Raw genomic sequence first — 19,461 nt, 5'->3', positions numbered from 1 at the left:
GCTGAAGAGGAAATGACGTGAAAGTGAACCAACAGGATGGAGGAGGAGGATGACCGGGTGATGAAGCTGATGTAGCTTTGTTTTGCTTCTTCAGTCCAAAGGCAAGTGGGAGTAAAGTGATGACATTCTCTCTCATTTTTAGGATTTTCAGAAGCAGAATTACATAGCAGCAAAATATTTCTTCTACATGGTAATAAGACTATTAAAAAATTTAATATTGTATTGTTTATTTTAGTAAATTAAATATTTTATAATATACAGGACTGTCTCAGAAATATTTCCTCAGAAATACCCTACTAGTATACTTTTTCATGATATTCTAATATTTAGAGATAGGATATTTGAGTTTCCATAATCAGCAATAAATCAGAATATATATATATATATTCAGGCTCTTGGGAATGATTCATTCTTTTCTGAAATCGTATCTGCCCAATACGAGAAAATAGTCTGTAGACGAATCAAATATAATTGTTAGTTGCAGCCCTAAAGTAATAAAGACAATTATATCATCAAGAAAAGAAAGCACAAGGTCTAAATTATAGTCGCTGCAAAGACTCAAACAGTGTTTTTAAAGTTCTCTTCACACATTCATTCATATCTTTAGTCATTCTTGCTCCAAATTATGCCTCAAAATGCCTTTTGAATGAGATTTGCAAATATTGTGAAGACATGGATGAGACACGGGACCCATCAGGGATTTTAGAACAGTTAACAATTAGAGAATGCTTTTACATTTGTATTGTAGAGAGACATAATCTACAGTGTTTTACAACCTTTATCTTTCACCAAAATCAAACAATTGTAATGTTTAGCAGGGTCTCAGCACTGTAGTTAAATCAGACATTACAAAAGTACAGTCCCCTTTGTTTTCACTTCCAGCTGATGATTAAGCTCCTCGCCCGGCCCCTGTAGTGGTCCCAGTTAATGAACTTGTTTCAATCATGTTATTGAGTCTCTTACAGCGTTTACATGCTCCTCTGCAGCGTGAAGCACAAGACGCTCCAGTTATAAACATGCTTGGTGTCAGGGGAAATCACAGAGCTTTGCCAAGTTACAGGGAAACTAATTAATATCTAAATTAAGAATTAAGGGTTGTTTTCTGAATTTAAGCGTGTCTGCATAATTCCAGTTTGTATTGACAACTGCAAGAGCTACATGGGCTTGGACACCATCTGGACCAAAAGCACTCTCACGCACAGGCACCATGTGGAATTTGCACACTTGTGTGAATGCACACTTGTGTGAATGCACACGTCCCTGTACTTAAATAAAGCTGTGATAAATTTGACATGAATGTTCATAAATAGGTCTTTGCATTGCATGCTTTCAATACCAACAATATATATTCTCAGTGACAGCTGCTGGACCACATTTATACTTCATGAATATGTCACTAGTCTTTATATGTTTTTGATTTTAAAACAAGAGCCCATGCTTAAGGAATTGACATTTTGGGATACAAGCTCATTCGCTTTCTTGAGTGTTAGATGACAAAATCGATATCGTTCTCATGTCTGTGCGCCAAGTATGGAGTTATATGTACCGGCAGCCATGAGGCAATAAGCTTTGTGTTGCATAAACGCTGGAGCAGGGGAAACTAACAGCTAGCCATCTCCAACGATCAAACATAAATGGAATCAAACTTTGAAACAGAGAAGATAAAAAAGATACATAGATAGAGCATATAGAGCACATAGAATACATAATAATCACAAATACTATATGGAAAAATTGTGAAAACTGCCCAACCACAACCACACACACTCATGCTAAAGCAAAATAAACATACAAGCACACAAGGGCCGGACCTGGGGTGACCGGGCCTTCTCGGCAGCTGCACCCCCCCCCCCCCCTCTGGAACGCTCTCCCCATCCACATCCGTCAGGCTCCCACCCGACCATTATTTAAGCAAGCCCTCAAAACACACCTCTTGCAACTTGCTTTCACCTGCTAATCCCTTACCCCGATACGACTCATACAGCTTCCCCAGTTTGTTTTCCTTTCTTTGTCTTACTGTTCCTGTTTGTTCGTTTTGTCTGCTTTCTTTTTGTTTTGTTCTGTTTGTCTCTTGTTCCCTGTAAAGCGTCTTTGGGTACTTAAAAAAGCGCTATAGAAGTCTGAATTATTATTATTATTATACACCACCAACATTTGTTATGAACTTAATTTCTGCTTACTCCAAAGGAAGTGGATACTCATTAAGATAAAAACATACCCAGGGAAAGGGAGGTGGGCATGGATGAAATATGATGCTTATTTCAGACTGCTATTGGGCTCTGTGCATTCAAATTGTTGCAATTATTTAACCCATCTGCATTATTACAACCAAGCAGTTTTGGTCCTAAAGTAAACTTTAACCCAGTCTAAAATAATTACTTTAATAGCCCCACTAATTTAGACCTACTGTATATGAGACAAGTAGTATTTCCACTATATCTACAACACATGAGTTTATAGTATGTCTCTAAAGGCAGGGGGTTTAGCTGTGCCATGGCCGCTCTCACTTTTCGTCAGCCACTGTGAAAGGGCTTTGAAACGGTCGTTTGACGTGTCTCAGTTTGATGGATCACCTTCATCAGACCGTAGGCTGAAAGTGAAAAAGTATTTTATAATTGAATCGTACTTTAGATGCTGCGGGAGCTTCTAATTCCACGGCTAAGTCCTTTTTTCTCACGGCTGACAGAGTTCAAGGTTGCATTGTCAATCACAGAGAGTGTAAAATACTTATTTTGCAAGATGGGCAGCCTGAGAAGAAGATGTTTTATTACAGAGCCAAGGCCTGGTCCTTCATTTTCCCAAAAACATTTGTAGTTTTATCAATGAAACTTAATTATTCAGACTTTAATTATGTTCTCCATGGTGCCAAAGATGGATATTGAGCAACCAGTCATGTGGTCATTAATTTGACTGAGGTTACGGTTTTTATTTGATGTAATCTGATCTGTTGGCTGTAGACCGATCTCTAAGCTCCCCTTCCTCTCCGAGATCCTTGTTCAAGACAGACTAATACAAATTGTAATTATTATTTGGAGGGGAAAGAGAAACCCTCAGATACATTAATGATGGGGTTGTAAATGTAGACAATGTGTGTGGGTTTATGATCTTATGATGTTTAGCTCACTATATGAAAAAAAAGGTTGATGTCAATCAAATAAATTAGCTAATTTATTATTTAAGCTAATTTAAAGTCGACACCTTGTACACTTTTTGAATTGCAATTGAATGTGGAAAGTGATTGAAAGATGTGAAGTCAAGGATCTAGGCCAGCAGGAACAGTCCCTTGGCTGAAATTCATTGTGGTCTTATGAGGCTGCTCTCATTTTAGTTTTTAGACTTTTCCTTGTATAAAAGATGAATATTGAGGAGTGATGGTTCTGCTGTTGCTCTTTAATTCCAAAGGACAAACTAATGTCGAAGTTATACTGTACATGTTTCAATTGTAATAAAATGGAGGTTTATTGCGGCTGCGTTGGAAATATCTCCACTCTCTCCAGGATTAATTCACACTAGACCCATCTGTTTAAAAGAGATAGTCTTTTAGGATGACTTTCCCCTTGAAAAGGTTTGTGAATTCGACTTTACAAAAATAATTAAATATTAAAACCACAATCACAACAAACCAGCCCTATAAATCCCAGTAAGCGCTTGCTAATCTGTCTCACAAGTACAAAACCACAGGTTTTAGCAGAGCCAGCAGCACAACATTTCATAACTATATCTCATGATACTATGAAGCAAAGTATAAAACGTACTTCACATACAGACTGAAGCGTGGAACCTGGAAATGAATTATCTGTAACTTTCACATTGAGGGCCCCTCATGTATGGACTGCAGTCTGCTGTTTCAGGTTTCTCACCGTACAATTTGATAAAACGCTGTGAACATAACACCAAGATGGGAGTTGGCAAGAGAGGAAAAGGGAGAGGGAAAGAGAGAGAGAGAGAGAGAGAGAGAGAGAGCACTCTGCATCCCTCAGAGATCTATAAATACACTGAAAAGCATTAAACCCTAAAAGCATTACAATCAGAGTGTCCCCTGGGTATGGGATCTGCCTGCTGCTGTTTCACAAGACTATACCAACCACTCAAACAGTGGATGTCTAAGAAGAGGAGATTTAAGCCTGTCTGGTATTTCTCCATCAATTAGACAAATACAGCGATATATAGCCGCTTATTGATGAGTGGCTTGTCACATGTGCTGTGACTAGAGGTAGATTCACCGGCTGTTGGTCTCCCTGCATACTTAAAAGACATGAATGAGAGAATCCAGGTGATCATGGGATTGTGAACTCTTTGATACAAAATAAAAGAGGAGTCATTTTCAAAATACCACCGGGGATTGGCTGTGGAGCGACAGGACATATGACGGCAGAGAAAACAAGCCTCACTTGGACATTTGAGACTAATGAGATGAACCCTCAGTTTCCCCACATAACCCCCACACATCTGGGTGGTGGTCCCCAGTTCCCTACGTGGACTCAATTGGGAGGTCTCATTCAATTAAGATCTAATGCTCTTGTCGACTTGACAAGCTCTTACACTTCTGGCCGTGGCGGACGCTGATCTGTAGGCAACCGATTAGAGTGACGGCTGTCTCTCTCTGCTGTCACTCCTCATCCCTCCCTCCCTTTGTCGTCCTGCTCTGCATCCTCGTCCGTCTGCTCTCCTTCCCCACTTGATGCTACAATGCATGCGTCATCAGCCGAATTAAAGATCAAAGAAGAAATAGACCGGATTTGACAGAAAATGTAAAAAGAAAAATAAGAGCATTGTTTAATCTATATGGTGTTTTTATTATTATACTGTACTTTTATTGGTATACTGTTGACAAGAAGGCGGCCGTTAAAGGGCCACTCGCAAATTAGTAATTTTAGGAGCACATTTAAATTGAAATTTGGGGCACTTTTTAAGAGCCGAGTTTAAGAAAGTTTATGAATTTTAGAGTTTATTTACCGATGTTTGACCTTCTTTTTTTTCATGCAGTTTTGAATATTAATACTTATGGTTTCTTTGATGATGAAAAATAAACATACTTAAACACACACATGCATTGGCAATTGGTTTACAGATGCAGAAAGAATTGCAGCACTTCAACCCAGATTTAGCTGTGGAGCTTCGAACCCCCCAAAGCGAGACGGAGAGCCTCTGGGAGAACAAAACCGAAAGAGGAGAGTGAAACAGGAGAAGACAGAGCAGAACTGGATATTGTATGTATCCTCTGCTCCTCAAGTCACCTTTTTTGTAACCTACGAGAGATAAGGCAGGTAAAAAAACAGGTCTTCCGAGACGTGACAAATACAGACTGACATATTTGAAGAAAAAAAACCAAATCCAGCATATTCCTTCAACCGAACCCTCCATTATTGCTGACATTTTGCACAGGCTTTTGCTGTCTTATTCAGTTGGATATCCGTCTCCTTATATGCAGTATTAATACTGACTTTTTAAGCTTAACTCCTCTTCTTTCTCAGCAATGTGCCAGAGACGATAAGGATTGCAAAATGACACACATAAGGCAGAGACAACTATTTTATTTATGTCCCTTTTCCCCCCCCCCCCCCCATACAGCCTGAGACTGTAAAGCCTGGTTTCTTGCAGTGGGGCAGAGCAGGTCCACGTATGTCCAGTTAATTATTTTTTTAGAATAGAGGGACTCACATCACTGTCAACAGTAGCTGAGTTAAAGCTGGAAATAATTGCTGCTTTTTCCTTGTCAGATTTTGCTTTCTGTGTCTTTTTCTGCATGCAGCCTTCAAAGCGCTGGAAGAAGGTGAAGAATATTTATCAATTATAACTTGGTCATGATGATGATTTACTGTGTTAGACTGGCAAATGCAGAGCAGGATATGTAGACAGACGGACGGATCATTTCTGAGTTGTCTTTCTGCCCTTCTCAGAGGAGTTAATTAGCTTCAAGAAAATGGAGACAGAGAGAGAGCAGTAAGGGCAATGAAGATGGCAAAATGAAAAAAGCAAAAGAGCGAAAGAGAGATGAGGGGGGAGTGATGAACAGAGATTGAGAGATATATTTGGGAGAGTGTGAATAGCCATGGAAACAGACAGTCTGGGGAAGCTCGAGAAGAAGAAATGTCGCCGATTGAGGAGAGAAAGTGAGAGGAGCGGCCGAGAGGGTAACCCTCCTAGGCTGTCACAGCAGTTTAAACTCATTAGCAAAGCTGTGCTTTAGAAGCTCTTTATCTCAGCAGCACATTTCACAGAACGGGCGGAGAAAACACACATATACACACACACACACACACACACATCCATAAGCAACCACACTGCACACAGATGCGTACTTACATTTAAAAAGCACAAAAAGAAAACATATAATCATACTCAGATGGATCTGGTCCAAAATCATCCACACTAATCATTCTCATTCTCACAGTACTTGTCTAATTATATAATCATTGGCTCCTTATGTAAGTTGCTTCTTCTACGACTGACTATCCATAATGCATGAAGCCTCGTATTTGGTTCATGGTCACACATTTTACCTTCCTTCACAGCCTCGTTGTATCTGGGCAGACCAAAAATAAAATGCCAAGAAGATGTAAAAGAAGAAGAAGCTCATGTAGCTGAGCAAAAGGAAGCTCATCTGTAGCTAATTTAAACCAACATGGATAAATAGAGAGTTACTTTGGTGTTTTTTGAGCAGCTAACGTGGTTTAAATACCTACTTAAGAAATTCAAGATTCAGTTATTGCTATTGTTTATATTAACAATGTCAATGTGTACTGTCTCAAGGGACCCAACGATTATTATCTCCCAACTCTGATGTCCCCTCAAATCTTGAGAGCGTTTTAGCATCTTTTATGCAACATCTAAAAACTGGGAAAAAGCACCTGTTATTTTGACTGTGAGTCTTCACATGTTTTTCCAAGAAGTCTGAAAAGCCTAAATAGCTGCTTTTGTCGAGTTATGTAATGAAAGTGTTTACATTCTGTTTTTACTAGTGAAACAAGATACAAACAGTGTGTAGTTCCCTTTGAAATAGCTGAATGAATTTCATTAGCAATGGTTTTGACTGACTATAAGTGAAGGTGGCTTTGCAGCCATTTTGCCACAGTATCTGTTGGAAATGTCATTATAATGTGTTCCATTTGAACTAGAAAGTGGGAATTTATGAGTTCCGAGTCGAAAATCTAAACTGGAACGCAACCTGAAGTCAGATGTCCAACATAGAACGTCTGATAAACCGTGACCTGTAAATCTAAATGGTCCACGCATCAACAGTGGAAAAGTTGTAGTATTATACTGTTTATTAGAACTTCTGCTTTATTCGTGTCTCACTAAATCAGTCAGTCAATTAGTACTGTGTAATAGAACGGGTACGGGTCAACTTTAGTGTGACCTCTAGCTAATGCTAGCGGTTGAATGTGGAGCTAATAGTGAGCCGAACAGAAAGAAGAAACACAACTCCAGATAAAGATGTTTTTCCTGGTTGTTTAGTTGCCGCCAAGTGGCCAAAAACCAAGAAATTAATATTTGCATGTTTGAGTGCTAATAATATTCTCACTATCTCTGAAACAACTTGTGATTAATAATTTGTCGCATTCAAGTTACATTTCCAGACCTTCTGGAACCTCATCAGGTGTCATTAAACCTGTACAACGAAGCAGAGGACACAAACATATTAATCATGCAGAATAAACAAAGTGGAAAAACTAAATACTTAACCTAAAGGTTGTCCAGTTACAAATTAATGCATCAGGCCTGCATCTTATTAACATTGAGCATGTCCATTACCATTACCAGTGTGGTAATACTCTGCTTTTTCACATTACTAGAGTCTGTCTCTGTATTATCTTTCTCTCTGCCTTAGGGTGTGTTTGTTCTCAGTGGGGAAAGCAATGAGCCTCACACTTTCCACAGCCCATTTCCCAAAAAAATTGATTTTGCGAGATTTCAAAGTGAACTGCTATTTAATAGCGACTTTGGGACAAAGGACAATTTTTACTTGGTCTGTGATGACAAGCAGAAGAAAAACGTTCTTGTCTTTTCATTTAAGTTGTTATAGTATTGTGTGCTGTGCACTGGGATGGGATACCATTTTAGCTTTCAACTCAATGTTTTTTCTGAAAGCTTTGACTGCACTATTTTGAGACTTTGATTTGAACAAGAAAAATCGAGGTGAATTCTCAAAAGTACTTCATCAACATGTGGTTGTTGCACTGGCAGAATAACAGCAATACGCAATTGATTACATCAAGTAGGAATACATAAAAACATAGAATATTGAGGGGGAAATACCAGTTTAGCATTATTCATGCCTTGTTGTTAAATTATATTGTCTTTGGATTCACTTTCTATTATTATTACAACTCATAAGCAGTTTGAATGTTTGCACAGAGAGTAGTTGGATAAATGTTTGCACATACTGTACACAACGCTGTACATAGTTACAACCAAAATACATAAACTAGCACACACACGCAGGAAACACCTCGTCCATTAAAGTTATTAACGCTGGGTCGGCTCACCACTGTGATTACAATGGAAAGACACCCCGTACACCTTCTCCACACACACACACACACACACACACACACACACACATATCTGAACAGAAGGTATCATTCTATAATCAGTGCCATTGAGATTTTACCAGACAGCAGCCATGAGAGAGTTAATTATGCCAATGGAACAATGCAGAGGAAACAGATAGACAACCATGGCAATATAGGCATGTTTCCTCTGCATTTCCCCCCCCCCCCCCCCCCATGTAAAGCAGAGAGCAGTTAAGGCACACAGATAAAGAGCATGGTCAATTATTCACCACGTCTTGCAGCAATCCATTACACTGTATTTATTATACATCATATGACCAGCGACATCCCACACAAGCCTGAGCAGCTACTTTGCCCTGGTGGAGTAAGAGAGGCTTCATGCAACACGAATGCATTCGCACTGACATGAGCGAGGCAACGCACAGCCGAGCCCACACACTGAGAAAGACACACACATAAACAGCTCACAGGAGCTCTAATAGATACAAACATGATGAATGGCTGCTGCCAGTTCCATCACAGCAGTCACACACGTACAAGCACTATACGATGGAGAAGACACTCACACACATATTACCATCACCAACCCTCATCACAGAAAAGCACATTGCAGCACTCTTTAGCCATGCGAGCATTGTGGCTCCTACAATATATTGTCAGCCCGTCAATCATTACGCCGCTGTTTATACATCCCCTCAACTATTAATTGGCTTGCCATGGAATTTGTCCCCAGAGGATAAAAATTAAATGTATGACTCCGTGACTTTACTTCTTTCTTTGTGTGTATGTGAAATGTCTCCACAACTATTGGATCATTGTTGTATTGATATCCATGGTACTTCAAGGATGTTGACCTTTCGTATAGTTCCACCATCACGTCAAACTTTTCCCTGAGTCATTAAAATATAATGAATATATGTGGATGACACAAAAACATTGTACCAAAATGCATGGTTCCCAGATGATGACTCCTGGTGATGATGATCCCCTGGCTTTTACTCGAGCACCACCATGAGGTAAACAATAGAGAAATGTTGCCATAACATTTTATGGGCATTAATGTTCCCATTAGGATGAATTGTAAAAGTTCAATTCTTTGTCTTATGAACAAATAACAGAAAAACTAATGATATTCCCATCGACCTCAACTGTATTTGTTATGTAGTGCTAATAAGCCAATGCTAGCTTGCTAACAGGCTTAACGCAGATGGTTCACATGGAACACCTTATACAAATAAACACCAGCACGTTTGATTGCATTTTTCAGACAAAGGGGTGGTTGAACATATATTAAATGTAACAGTGAAATGTATTTACTTCCCTTCCAGCACACCAGCATGACAAAGTAGGCAAGCGACAATAGACAATAGAGTTATTTCTAAGCAGACTCACTTCCATGCTAGTGAGATTACAGCGATGAGTCCCAGCGAACCAGCCACTGTTGGAGCACTGGTCAATGTCCACGTCCTGCAGGTTCACATCCACACGAACCACACCCCTGCAAGAGAGAAAGAAGGTAGGAAAGAGGGAGGAAAAAAGGAGAATGGGAAAGATTGATGAGTAGAATTAGAGGCAATAGGCACATAATTAAAAAAAACAATACAGAAAGAAGCCTGTGCAAAAATAGAGGGAATATATAGTGGAATCACAAATGTGTTATGAAAGAGAAGATAGGAGAGGATGGAAATGATAAGGAGGCAAAATTAAATGAAATAAACATTAATAATGAGACATGGGAAATGTAATATGGGAGTTAGAGTAAGAACGGGGGAGGGAAAGACACAATAGTGTGAGGTTAAGCAAATTGTGTGAGGGAGAGGCGGGAGAAGGCGACGGAGGCAGAGAAAACCAGAATGAAAGAGAAGAAGATTATTTAAAAAACAGGAAGTGTGGCACTAAGGGGAAGAAAGATCAATGGTGGACGGAGCAGTGAGAGGAAGGGTGGTAATAGAGAGGAATGAATGACATAGATTGAAAGTTGGAAATTAGGTAAGAGGGATGGAGGTGAAACAGAGAAGGACATAAATATAAAGAAAACAGAAGCAATGTTGAAATTTCAATAAACACTTGCACAACAACGTTATGCTTCCCAATGGCAGACATTAGCGATTCACTCAGAGATATATAAAGGTTGTATTGTTTTGGTCCTCAAAGGACACACTGATAGTAATTGGCATCTCCAGCTTTCCCCTAGCTCGTATAAAGAAAACAGTTTACTCCCATAAAAAAGAATAACATTTTTCTGTTTTTTTACATTGGATTGGATTCATTGGATTCAATATATTGGATTGGATTGGATTCAATCTATTGTCATTGCACAGAGTACAGGTACACAGGCAACGAAATCTATTCTCTGCATTTAACCCGTCCTTAGTTATTAAGGAGCAGTGGGCTGCAGTGATGCACATGGGGAGCAACTGGGGGTTCAGTGACTTGCTCATGGACACTTTGACTTGCAACTAATGGGGAGAGCAGGGATCGAACTGACGACCCTCTTACCCCACTGAGCTACAGCCCCACGTCTCCATTTGTAAACATCCTGTAATAATATGCGCTGAACAACAGTACTGATTTAACACAAGATGATTCATCAAGTCCTCACTGAAAATGTCGGACGTTGTTATTGTTGTTAGGTTATGAATTTGGGGCGGTGTGTAACGGTCGTTACCCAAGGAGCTGTCTCTGGACCTGTCTCTGGAGCTGTTCTCATATTTGCGCCAGCTGCCGAAATTAGAGGCCAAGCTGTTTTCAGTGAAGGGGCTCTCATAAACCTACCGAACACTACTTCCCAATACCAAACAGCAAAAAGACCAAGATACCGACGAACTGGCGAGCATAGTTGAGCAGCTATAGGACCGGTTATTTTACTCAGGAGTTTGTGGAGACCAAAAGAGAACTAAAATGAAAGTGAATATTGAACTTACATTCGCTGCAGTTCACCAGAAGTACGACTCCAAGTTAATGTTATTGTTGCTCTCGACTGGATGTGCTGGACTGTTAAATTCAGAAAAGTGTTTCTGCTTTTTAACCTCCCCATAACATTTAGAAAAGAAGTAGTCGTTGCAGTGCTTTTGTTTTAGACTGCATTATTTTAGCTTGGTGTTATTTATTAACTGGCAACTGAGTGCAATTTCCCTTAAACAGCAGTGCATTGTTATTTAACAGCAGACAAAGTAAATAGTCATTGGGGACTATTTTCAGCCACAGACAGATACATTCACATTCAGTGTATATTACAGTAATGTGTGTTTTCATTATTATTATATTATTGAAATGAAGGAACTCTAAAGCCCTGTTCCGTGTCTCATCTGTCTTGATTGTTTCATTCCCTTCACCTGCCCTCAGCCACTCTCGTCTCGTGAGTGTCTCATGCCATACACCTGTTTTCCCCGCTATATATTGTGCCAGTCTTCCCCTTATCTATCGGTTTGTTGTCTTTATCTCTGTCTCGTAGTGTCTCTGTTTCAATGATCAACTCTCTATCTTTGTTCACATGTGATTCCTCGTGTTTTTTTGGAAGCCAGAGTTGTTATATATTTCCTTTTCTTGAAGTAAAATCGTTTTGCTTCTATTTCAAACTGGAGTCCAGCCTGTTTCTCTGCACCTGAGCCTCACCCACGATGGAGCTGCAAAGCTTTATCAGACTTTGGATACAGAAGCAAGGAAGAATCAATTCACTGCTGATTGGTGTGTTTTCATAGGATTTGTTAACAAGAGACATATTTTATATCAGACATATTCTTGGAGATTTTGTTTGAGTTGGTTATGTTTCTTAATATCTGAGGCCAGTGGAAATAGTTCAAAAAGTAGTTTGTCCTTGTTTTGTGTTTCAATGTAAACTTTTAAAAACAGTATTTACTGTTCAGCAACCCTGCAGACTTGTGGTGTTTTCCCACCAAAGGTGAGACAGATTCTCACGTTTCCTCTCTGCTTGGAGACCCAAACATGTCTGCAGGACATTGGAACAGTTCATGACTCGTAGACTGCCAGCCCATGCACCCGTTAGCCATCGCAGATCCATACTGGGAAATTAATATGTTTAAATACTGCTCAGGGATGTAACTGCAATACAGCAATATAGTCAAACTACCTAGAACTTAAACAGTGGAGCTAAAATCACTTAATAGTCTAACTACTGTGAATAGCCATACCCAGTTCAATGCATCTCTCTCTCTCTCTCGTTTACACACACATACCCACATGAATAGCATGCTTTGTCTTCTTTGATTAACATTCTCCGATCCATTTCTTCCACCATCATCTTTCTCTCTCTCCTCTCTCTCATTTCCACTTCCCAGCAGGCAGATGGAAGTAACGGGTGTCGGATCCATCCACCGGGTCTGACACCCGTTACTTCCATCTGCTGGGAAGTGGAACGAACAAGCATGGAGGCAAACGAGTTGCTTGGTGACAAAACATTTTAAGCTTTAAAAATCAAAACTACATCCAAGCTCAATTGTATTTTTTTATTGCCATTGTTTTTGAAAAACTTTAAAATGCTGTTTATTGTTATCTCCATCAGCGATGCAGTCTATCAACTTTCACGTGGCGTATGACATACAAGTACATGTGCAATCAGGCTTACACACAGATTTTAATTCAATCAATCGGGCCCATTGTCAATGATATCCAATCCAGTTATTTGACTCTGTATGGGCCTGATATCTGATGTCAGTATCTGGAAAACCTATATTCTGAAAGAAGTAAATCACATCACATCTAATAGTGCTACTGAATGTAAAGGGAACTCTGTTGTGTCTGAAGACAGTCACGTTCCATTTTTACTTCATGATTCTGATTTAAATCTGCGTCATGTGCATTTTGATTCGGTTTGCAAAAACAACATAAAGCTACAACCAGAACTAACTGCGCTGGCCACAGACTGAGTTTAGAGTTTGGCCTTTGAAGGACAGAGATAAGGGGACAAAAGAGGAGAAAGAGGTTGCTTTGAGGTAGAGAGCAGGCGTAGTGGATTACTGACTACATCACCTACACTAGCTTATTCAGAGCCAACCAGCTTTCTATTTTTAGAAATGTCATCACAGGACTGAAATGAGTGGCAGGAGTCACAGAAAGTAGCAGACCACAACCCACTTTATAATAAGGAGTGAGGAAGAAAACGGCATGCATCCAGCTAAATTGTTGCAGTACACATTTCTACTCAATTTCGGAATGCAACTGTGTATGAGACACACTCTGGCCTGAAACAACCACTTCATCATGTTCCCTCCTAACGGTATACCATTGCTGACATCATACCATTTGATGACTCATGTCGACTTACTATATTTTTCTGGGGCTTTCAACTATTTGAAATTGTTTTCACCAGAAGATATAATGCACTGTGATCGATCTGTTGACATGCAAGCTCAGTGGCTGTTATTATTTCATCAATAAAATATTAAGGAATGTTCTCCCTGTTGGCTTCCAGTTAGGTATAAATGCTCCAGAAAAAGCTAGTAAATCTGACATTGACTTGGTATTTTGCCAAGTTATCGTTTCCAAGGAATTCATTTTCAAGCTGAACTATGAGCAGCCGTGGGCTAAAAGTCTTACAAGTGACTGGGCAACTGCTACAAAATAAAGTGGAAGTACACATGGGATTAAATGAACGGATGGATATCCAAATGTATTTTTCTGTCGCAAATCATAATGACTTGTAAAATGTCAGTCACTTATAATCCCTATTGTCTGAGCTTGAATGGTCAATTGATGAACTCTGAATTAAATCCCAGAATTATTTTAATGAAACTTAACATCAACAGACACTTAACTGACACAAGCAGATCTTCCATCTCTATCAAACAGTTACATATCCTCATTACTGGACAGTCGTGGTTTCATTTTTTTGAAGACAAATGGCATGTTAGGCAGAAATATGTGGGCTGCGATACAAAATACAACCGGTACTGCATATGACTCTTAACTCAAGTAGAGTCTCACTAAGCTAAAATGGAAGATCATGCCAATTCTGATCAAACTGATTATGTGGTAACTCCACAATTACCACCACTGAAATCGCAGTACAACTCACAAACCTGCTACTCCCTGTAGCAGGTTGTGATGCAGCACTTTGCTCAGGGACACATCAACAAGGTGGATATCTAACAACCTACGGTCCAAATCACTACACACTGCTACCCCTGAACCACAAAGCAACATTTAAATGTGTTGTCACCCACACTTACTTGTGTGTATGAGACCTATGTTCTCTATAGTCTCAATTCGGGTGGATTTTACATAACAGTTGCTGGTGTGTGCGTGTACTTGAATAGTGGCTCCAAAAAATTAAGAAAGCGGGTTTTTGTGCACAAAATGATTTATGATAATATTGGACATCTTTATGTGTGGGATACATCTCTTGACAGCTGTATGGGTTTAATGCACCTGGAATTTAAAGTGGCATTATATTGCAGTGTGTGATCCTTCATCGTTAAGGATTTAATTGATCTTTTCAAGACACTTGCAGAGCTTTGAAATGTGAGATCCTTGGGTGATTGTATACACTTAACACAAGCACACAGATGCAAGTGTGTCTCCGCCAACAAACGCACTTCGTATAAAGCTTGCCAAGATGCTAGGCTGCAGCGGTAGGGATGCACAGCTGCACTTTGACAGGTGTGCATATTAAATGAGAAAAGTCTGTGACGCCTCTTTACACCATCTGTTTCTTACATCAAAGCTGTAGATCATGAGGATCCATATTACCATTAAGTCTCTCAGAGCATTATGATGTGGAATACTTACTTCTGGTTGGCTGTTACTGTTATGTTCTGAATACCTTAATATGTGTCAAATGAAATTCCACATTTTAATGCATTCTGAGGACAAAAATTGCTGTTGTGAAATGTATGAAACACTTTCACAGACACACAAACACCTCCTCTCACCTGAACTCTGGTGCAGAGTTGCTCTTCAGTCCATAGAAGCCAGCAGACAAGGTGAGCAGCCAATAGGGCACAAACTCCCCGTGCTCACACTCCAGGTACGGTGCTGACCACTTGATCTGGTTTTTGTCCAGCAGGTAACTTCCATTCTTAGTGCCCGATACCTGTGGGACTCTTCTGTGCACGTGTGGTCTCCTACCGTCCCTAAAGTCATTAAACCAGTCGGACTCGGGGCTCCTGCTCCTCAGGTGACGGTGCGCAGAGCCGGACAAGTCCTGCAGCACCACCTCCTTATCGGTTCTGGTCGCCTGAAGGAAAAAGTTAGGGCCCGGCGTCGGCGCGTCCGCGTGGAATGTCACCACCGCCCTGTGGATTTTGGGGTCGCCCTCGAGGATACTCTGGACCAGCGCGTGGTACCAGTGGATGTCCCTCCGCGAGGTTTGCTCCCGGGACCTGTTGGCCTGCAGGATCATGTTCAGGAAGTTTGTGGCGTGCGCTACAGTGTCCAGGATGCTGTGCAGGGAGTAGTGGGAGGCGACGTGCAGGCCGCCTCGCAGGCTGCTCAGCTCGTACCTCCGCGAACAGTTGACCTGCCTCAGCGCCGATGAGTCTCCGGTGTGCAGGAACGCGGTCACCACCCTCGGGAGGTCCTCCTCAATCTTGTGCGCCACCACCGCGCGCTCGGTGCCTGGTACCGGGTAGTAGGTCGGGTGGTGGGGCTGCTCTCTGTTGATGTTTTGAGTGCTGAAGACCGGTGGGTGCTTCTCTTCCCGCTCATTATCCGACCACTCCACATAACCGTAATTTGATCCCAAAACGAGCCCGGTGTGCAGAAGCAGCGGGACGACCAGGAGAGCCATATCGTTCCGTTTTACAGGCGCAGAGAAGAAACCGTGGGTACTTGGCAAAGTGCAGTGAGCATCACCAAAGCTACTCTCTTTATTCTACTCCTTCACGGTGTTAGAACCACTTTAGGAAGCACTCACCAGAGAATGTCCTGAATGGCATACCCACGAATCAAGCCGAAAACAATGAAGCCTCTCCACTTCCCGTCATGTGCATCTTTTATCCGCGAAAACACTGACTTTTCCTCTCCGTTTTTACAGCACTATCTAATCCAAACACCCCTCAGCCTCATAACTCCTAAAATAAGACGCTGCCTCCTAGTCAGCCCCGCGATCCACTCATGTGTCGCGACGCTGTGAATGAGCGCTCACGGTCCTTTTTGACTCCTTCCCGGAGAAATCCATGTGAGAGGAGTAGGATGACGAGAGACGGACCAAATTGTTCTTGAAGTTCCGTCCCTCCCAATGTAACCCTAATAGGCCACTTATAGTGTCGCCCACCGGTGTGTGTGGTTGTTTCTCACTGCCAGTCTGTCGGAGATGGGCGGAGTGTAGGAAAGACCGGAGCTGTCCGGTGCTGAAAGTAGCATGCGTAAAAGCGAGGCGGCCAGTGACGAGGACCGAGGAGCAACCTGTACATTTCATTTGGTAGGTTTAGATTATCTAAAGGAGAATACAACTACATAGTGTGAATGAAGGAGAAAGAAATAAAAGACAACCATACATGCGTTCATGTAAAAATTCTAAATATACAATATACTGTTCCGTATAGAGTTTAAGGCCCAAAGTACCATCTGCTTCCGAAAACCATGCATTCATTTCACTTAACTTCCCGTTTCCCACTAAAATGAAGTATTTTAACACAGTATCCATACTCTTTTCATCCTGTTTGTTCGTACTGTAATTTTGCAATATATCCCCAGTGCAGGGCTCTGCAGATTGTAAAGCCCCTTGAAGGTAATTAGTCATTTATCTTTAAACACACACTTATTGTACCACACCTCCCATTTGAAATTCAACCCATGCTCTGAACTAGTGCCATCAGTTGTAAGTTTGTAAATTCAAAGTAAGCAACATTTTTGTTTTGAATATTAAATATGACGAACATTTAGAAAAATAGAAGTAGAATGTAAACAGAATATAGGTTTCTCACAACGTCCATAGTTATATTACAAATTATATATATATATATATATATATATATAGCATATTGGAGTCCTACACTTAATAGGTACTTAATCTGCTGTTGAGAATACCAGATCATTTTGCTGAGAAACTTATCCAGTCAGCAGTGCATAAGGATACATTGTTTTGTCATCGTGTCCTTCGTGACAGATGTGAGCAGATAAAGACGTAAACACAGCAGATCACTATATTGTAAATGCAGCTGCATGTTTAGGAGCCAGAAGTCAAAGTATATTTCCCCTCAGCTCAGTTGGTGTGGAAATGAAAGAGGCAGGATCTGGAGGAGTTGTATGAAGTCCATGATCAGAAATCTCAGTATGTTACACATCATACATACAAAAGAATATATGGAAATGTGAACCAGAGAAGTCAGAGAGAAGACATGTGTGTGTCACCTGCATGCTTCTCTTTCTCATTCACACTGATGAGAGAAGTTGGACATCCCACTTCAGATGTGTCATGTGTTCTCCTGTTGATCATGAAACAAACTAACTAACATGAACGAATAGTTTTTGCTGTAGAGTTGGAGGTGTTTATCGGTCTGCTCTGACGTTCTCTGATGGGGCTCATCAAACTGTAAATGGGAGTTGCCGTGTACGGCCCCGGGGGTGACTCGCAGGCCGTTACCATGGCAGTGGAAGGTGTCGACCGCAGGGAACTCCCTATGCTGCCTGCTGCAGCAGGAGATGAATGAGTTAGCCGGTCTGACCCTGCAGCATAATACCTACAGTGTAAACCTCTCACACTCATTCACACTGCACACGAATCAATCTGTTCCAAATCAGACTGATATTTGGACATGATAAGGATATATATTCATAAAGTTATATGGATATCTGGTGAAAGAACAGATACTGACAAGGAAGTACTCTATGTCACATACATCACTAAGAACTCTTTCATTGGTTTAAATGACTATGCAGCCTCAGGGTCCCATCAAAAAAGGTGTGTCGGTGGAGATGGTGAATTAGGTGGAGGAAAGGAGACAGTACCAAGCACCGAGAAAGCATCAGAGCAAAGAAGATGAGACTGTAGGAAACGATTGCTCCTGCCCCCTCTATTTCTTCTTCATTTACAAGCTGCATCTGGTCCAATGAATATTTGATAGGCATTTGCTGCTTCATCTGCATGCTTTACAACTTGAGTCCGTACAACTGCAACAGTGGAGAGACCGCTGAACCAGCCATTATTTCACCCCCCTCTCTCTGTTTTCCCAGAGGTTCTTTACATTGTAAAGTGAAGAAAAAGGCTTATATGAGCAAAGGAGTATTTCCTCTGAAGCTTTTTCTATATGTTTTTTTTTCTAGGTGCATGCTGGGGTCTGTTTTGCTACCATGCAGCTGCATTTAGAATGACACAAGTAGAGTTGCTGTCAGTGGGAAGGTGACCAGGACTCAGATAATAAGTTTACAGTGACTTGTTTTTAAATTTGTGTTGTAATGAAAATCTTGAGGACGTCATCATTCCTTACATGTGTATGGATGTATGCAAGTTTTGTAGTTGTATGAGAAAAAAAACAGGCCATCAATATTAAAAGTAGGAAAATAACACACATTCTAAAGTAATGATTTTGTTGAATGCCAGTGCTCCGGCCGCCAAGTTATCTGTAGTTGCCTGTAATGAAGATGAAAAAGGGCTGCTGTAAACTGTAACTAATTTCCCTATAAGTACAGTCTGCTAAAGAAGGACCATTAAATTGAATAATGCATGTGTGAATAAAATATATTTCATCCGCAAATATCAGTAACACATGTTGTTGGCAAAATTCTCTATCTATAGGCTCATGTCTCCTTTGTTATGGGTATAAGTACAAAAACAACATTTAAAAAACACTTTGCAAGAGCCTGTGTAAATGCCAGATAGTTTGCCAGTCTATCACAAGCCAAACATTACGAACACATTCTCCTGAAATTCACTCAAATGGACAACTCGGTGCATTTGTGTCACCATGTTGAAGTTTTGTAGCTGTTGTGAGGAGAACTCATTTACAGAAAGGACCCACCACTGGTCCTGTTTACTGTGTAACAA

General features: G+C 40.7%; 1 protein-coding gene across 1 annotated transcript in view; it reads right to left on the bottom strand.

Annotated features, from left to right (window-relative positions):
* Positions 1-16,263, bottom strand: part of gpr158b (G protein-coupled receptor 158b) — a 43,975-nt gene extending 27,712 nt beyond the window's left edge. Inside the window, exons 1-2 of the mRNA XM_056421485.1 lie at positions 15,407-16,263; positions 9,909-10,014 (exon numbers count right to left, since the gene is read on the bottom strand). Of these exons, the coding sequence (XP_056277460.1) occupies positions 9,909-10,014; positions 15,407-16,263 (963 nt within the window). The remainder of the gene's footprint in view (positions 1-9,908; positions 10,015-15,406) is intronic.
* Positions 16,264-19,461: the final 3,198 nt, after the last annotated feature.

The sequence above is a fragment of the Pseudoliparis swirei genome, chromosome 8 (assembly GCF_029220125.1).
Source record: "Pseudoliparis swirei isolate HS2019 ecotype Mariana Trench chromosome 8, NWPU_hadal_v1, whole genome shotgun sequence".
Classification (NCBI taxonomy): domain Eukaryota; kingdom Metazoa; phylum Chordata; class Actinopteri; order Perciformes; family Liparidae; genus Pseudoliparis; species Pseudoliparis swirei.
The sequence above is the reverse complement of the archived record's forward strand: the minus strand, read 5'-3'. Positions and strand labels throughout refer to the sequence as shown.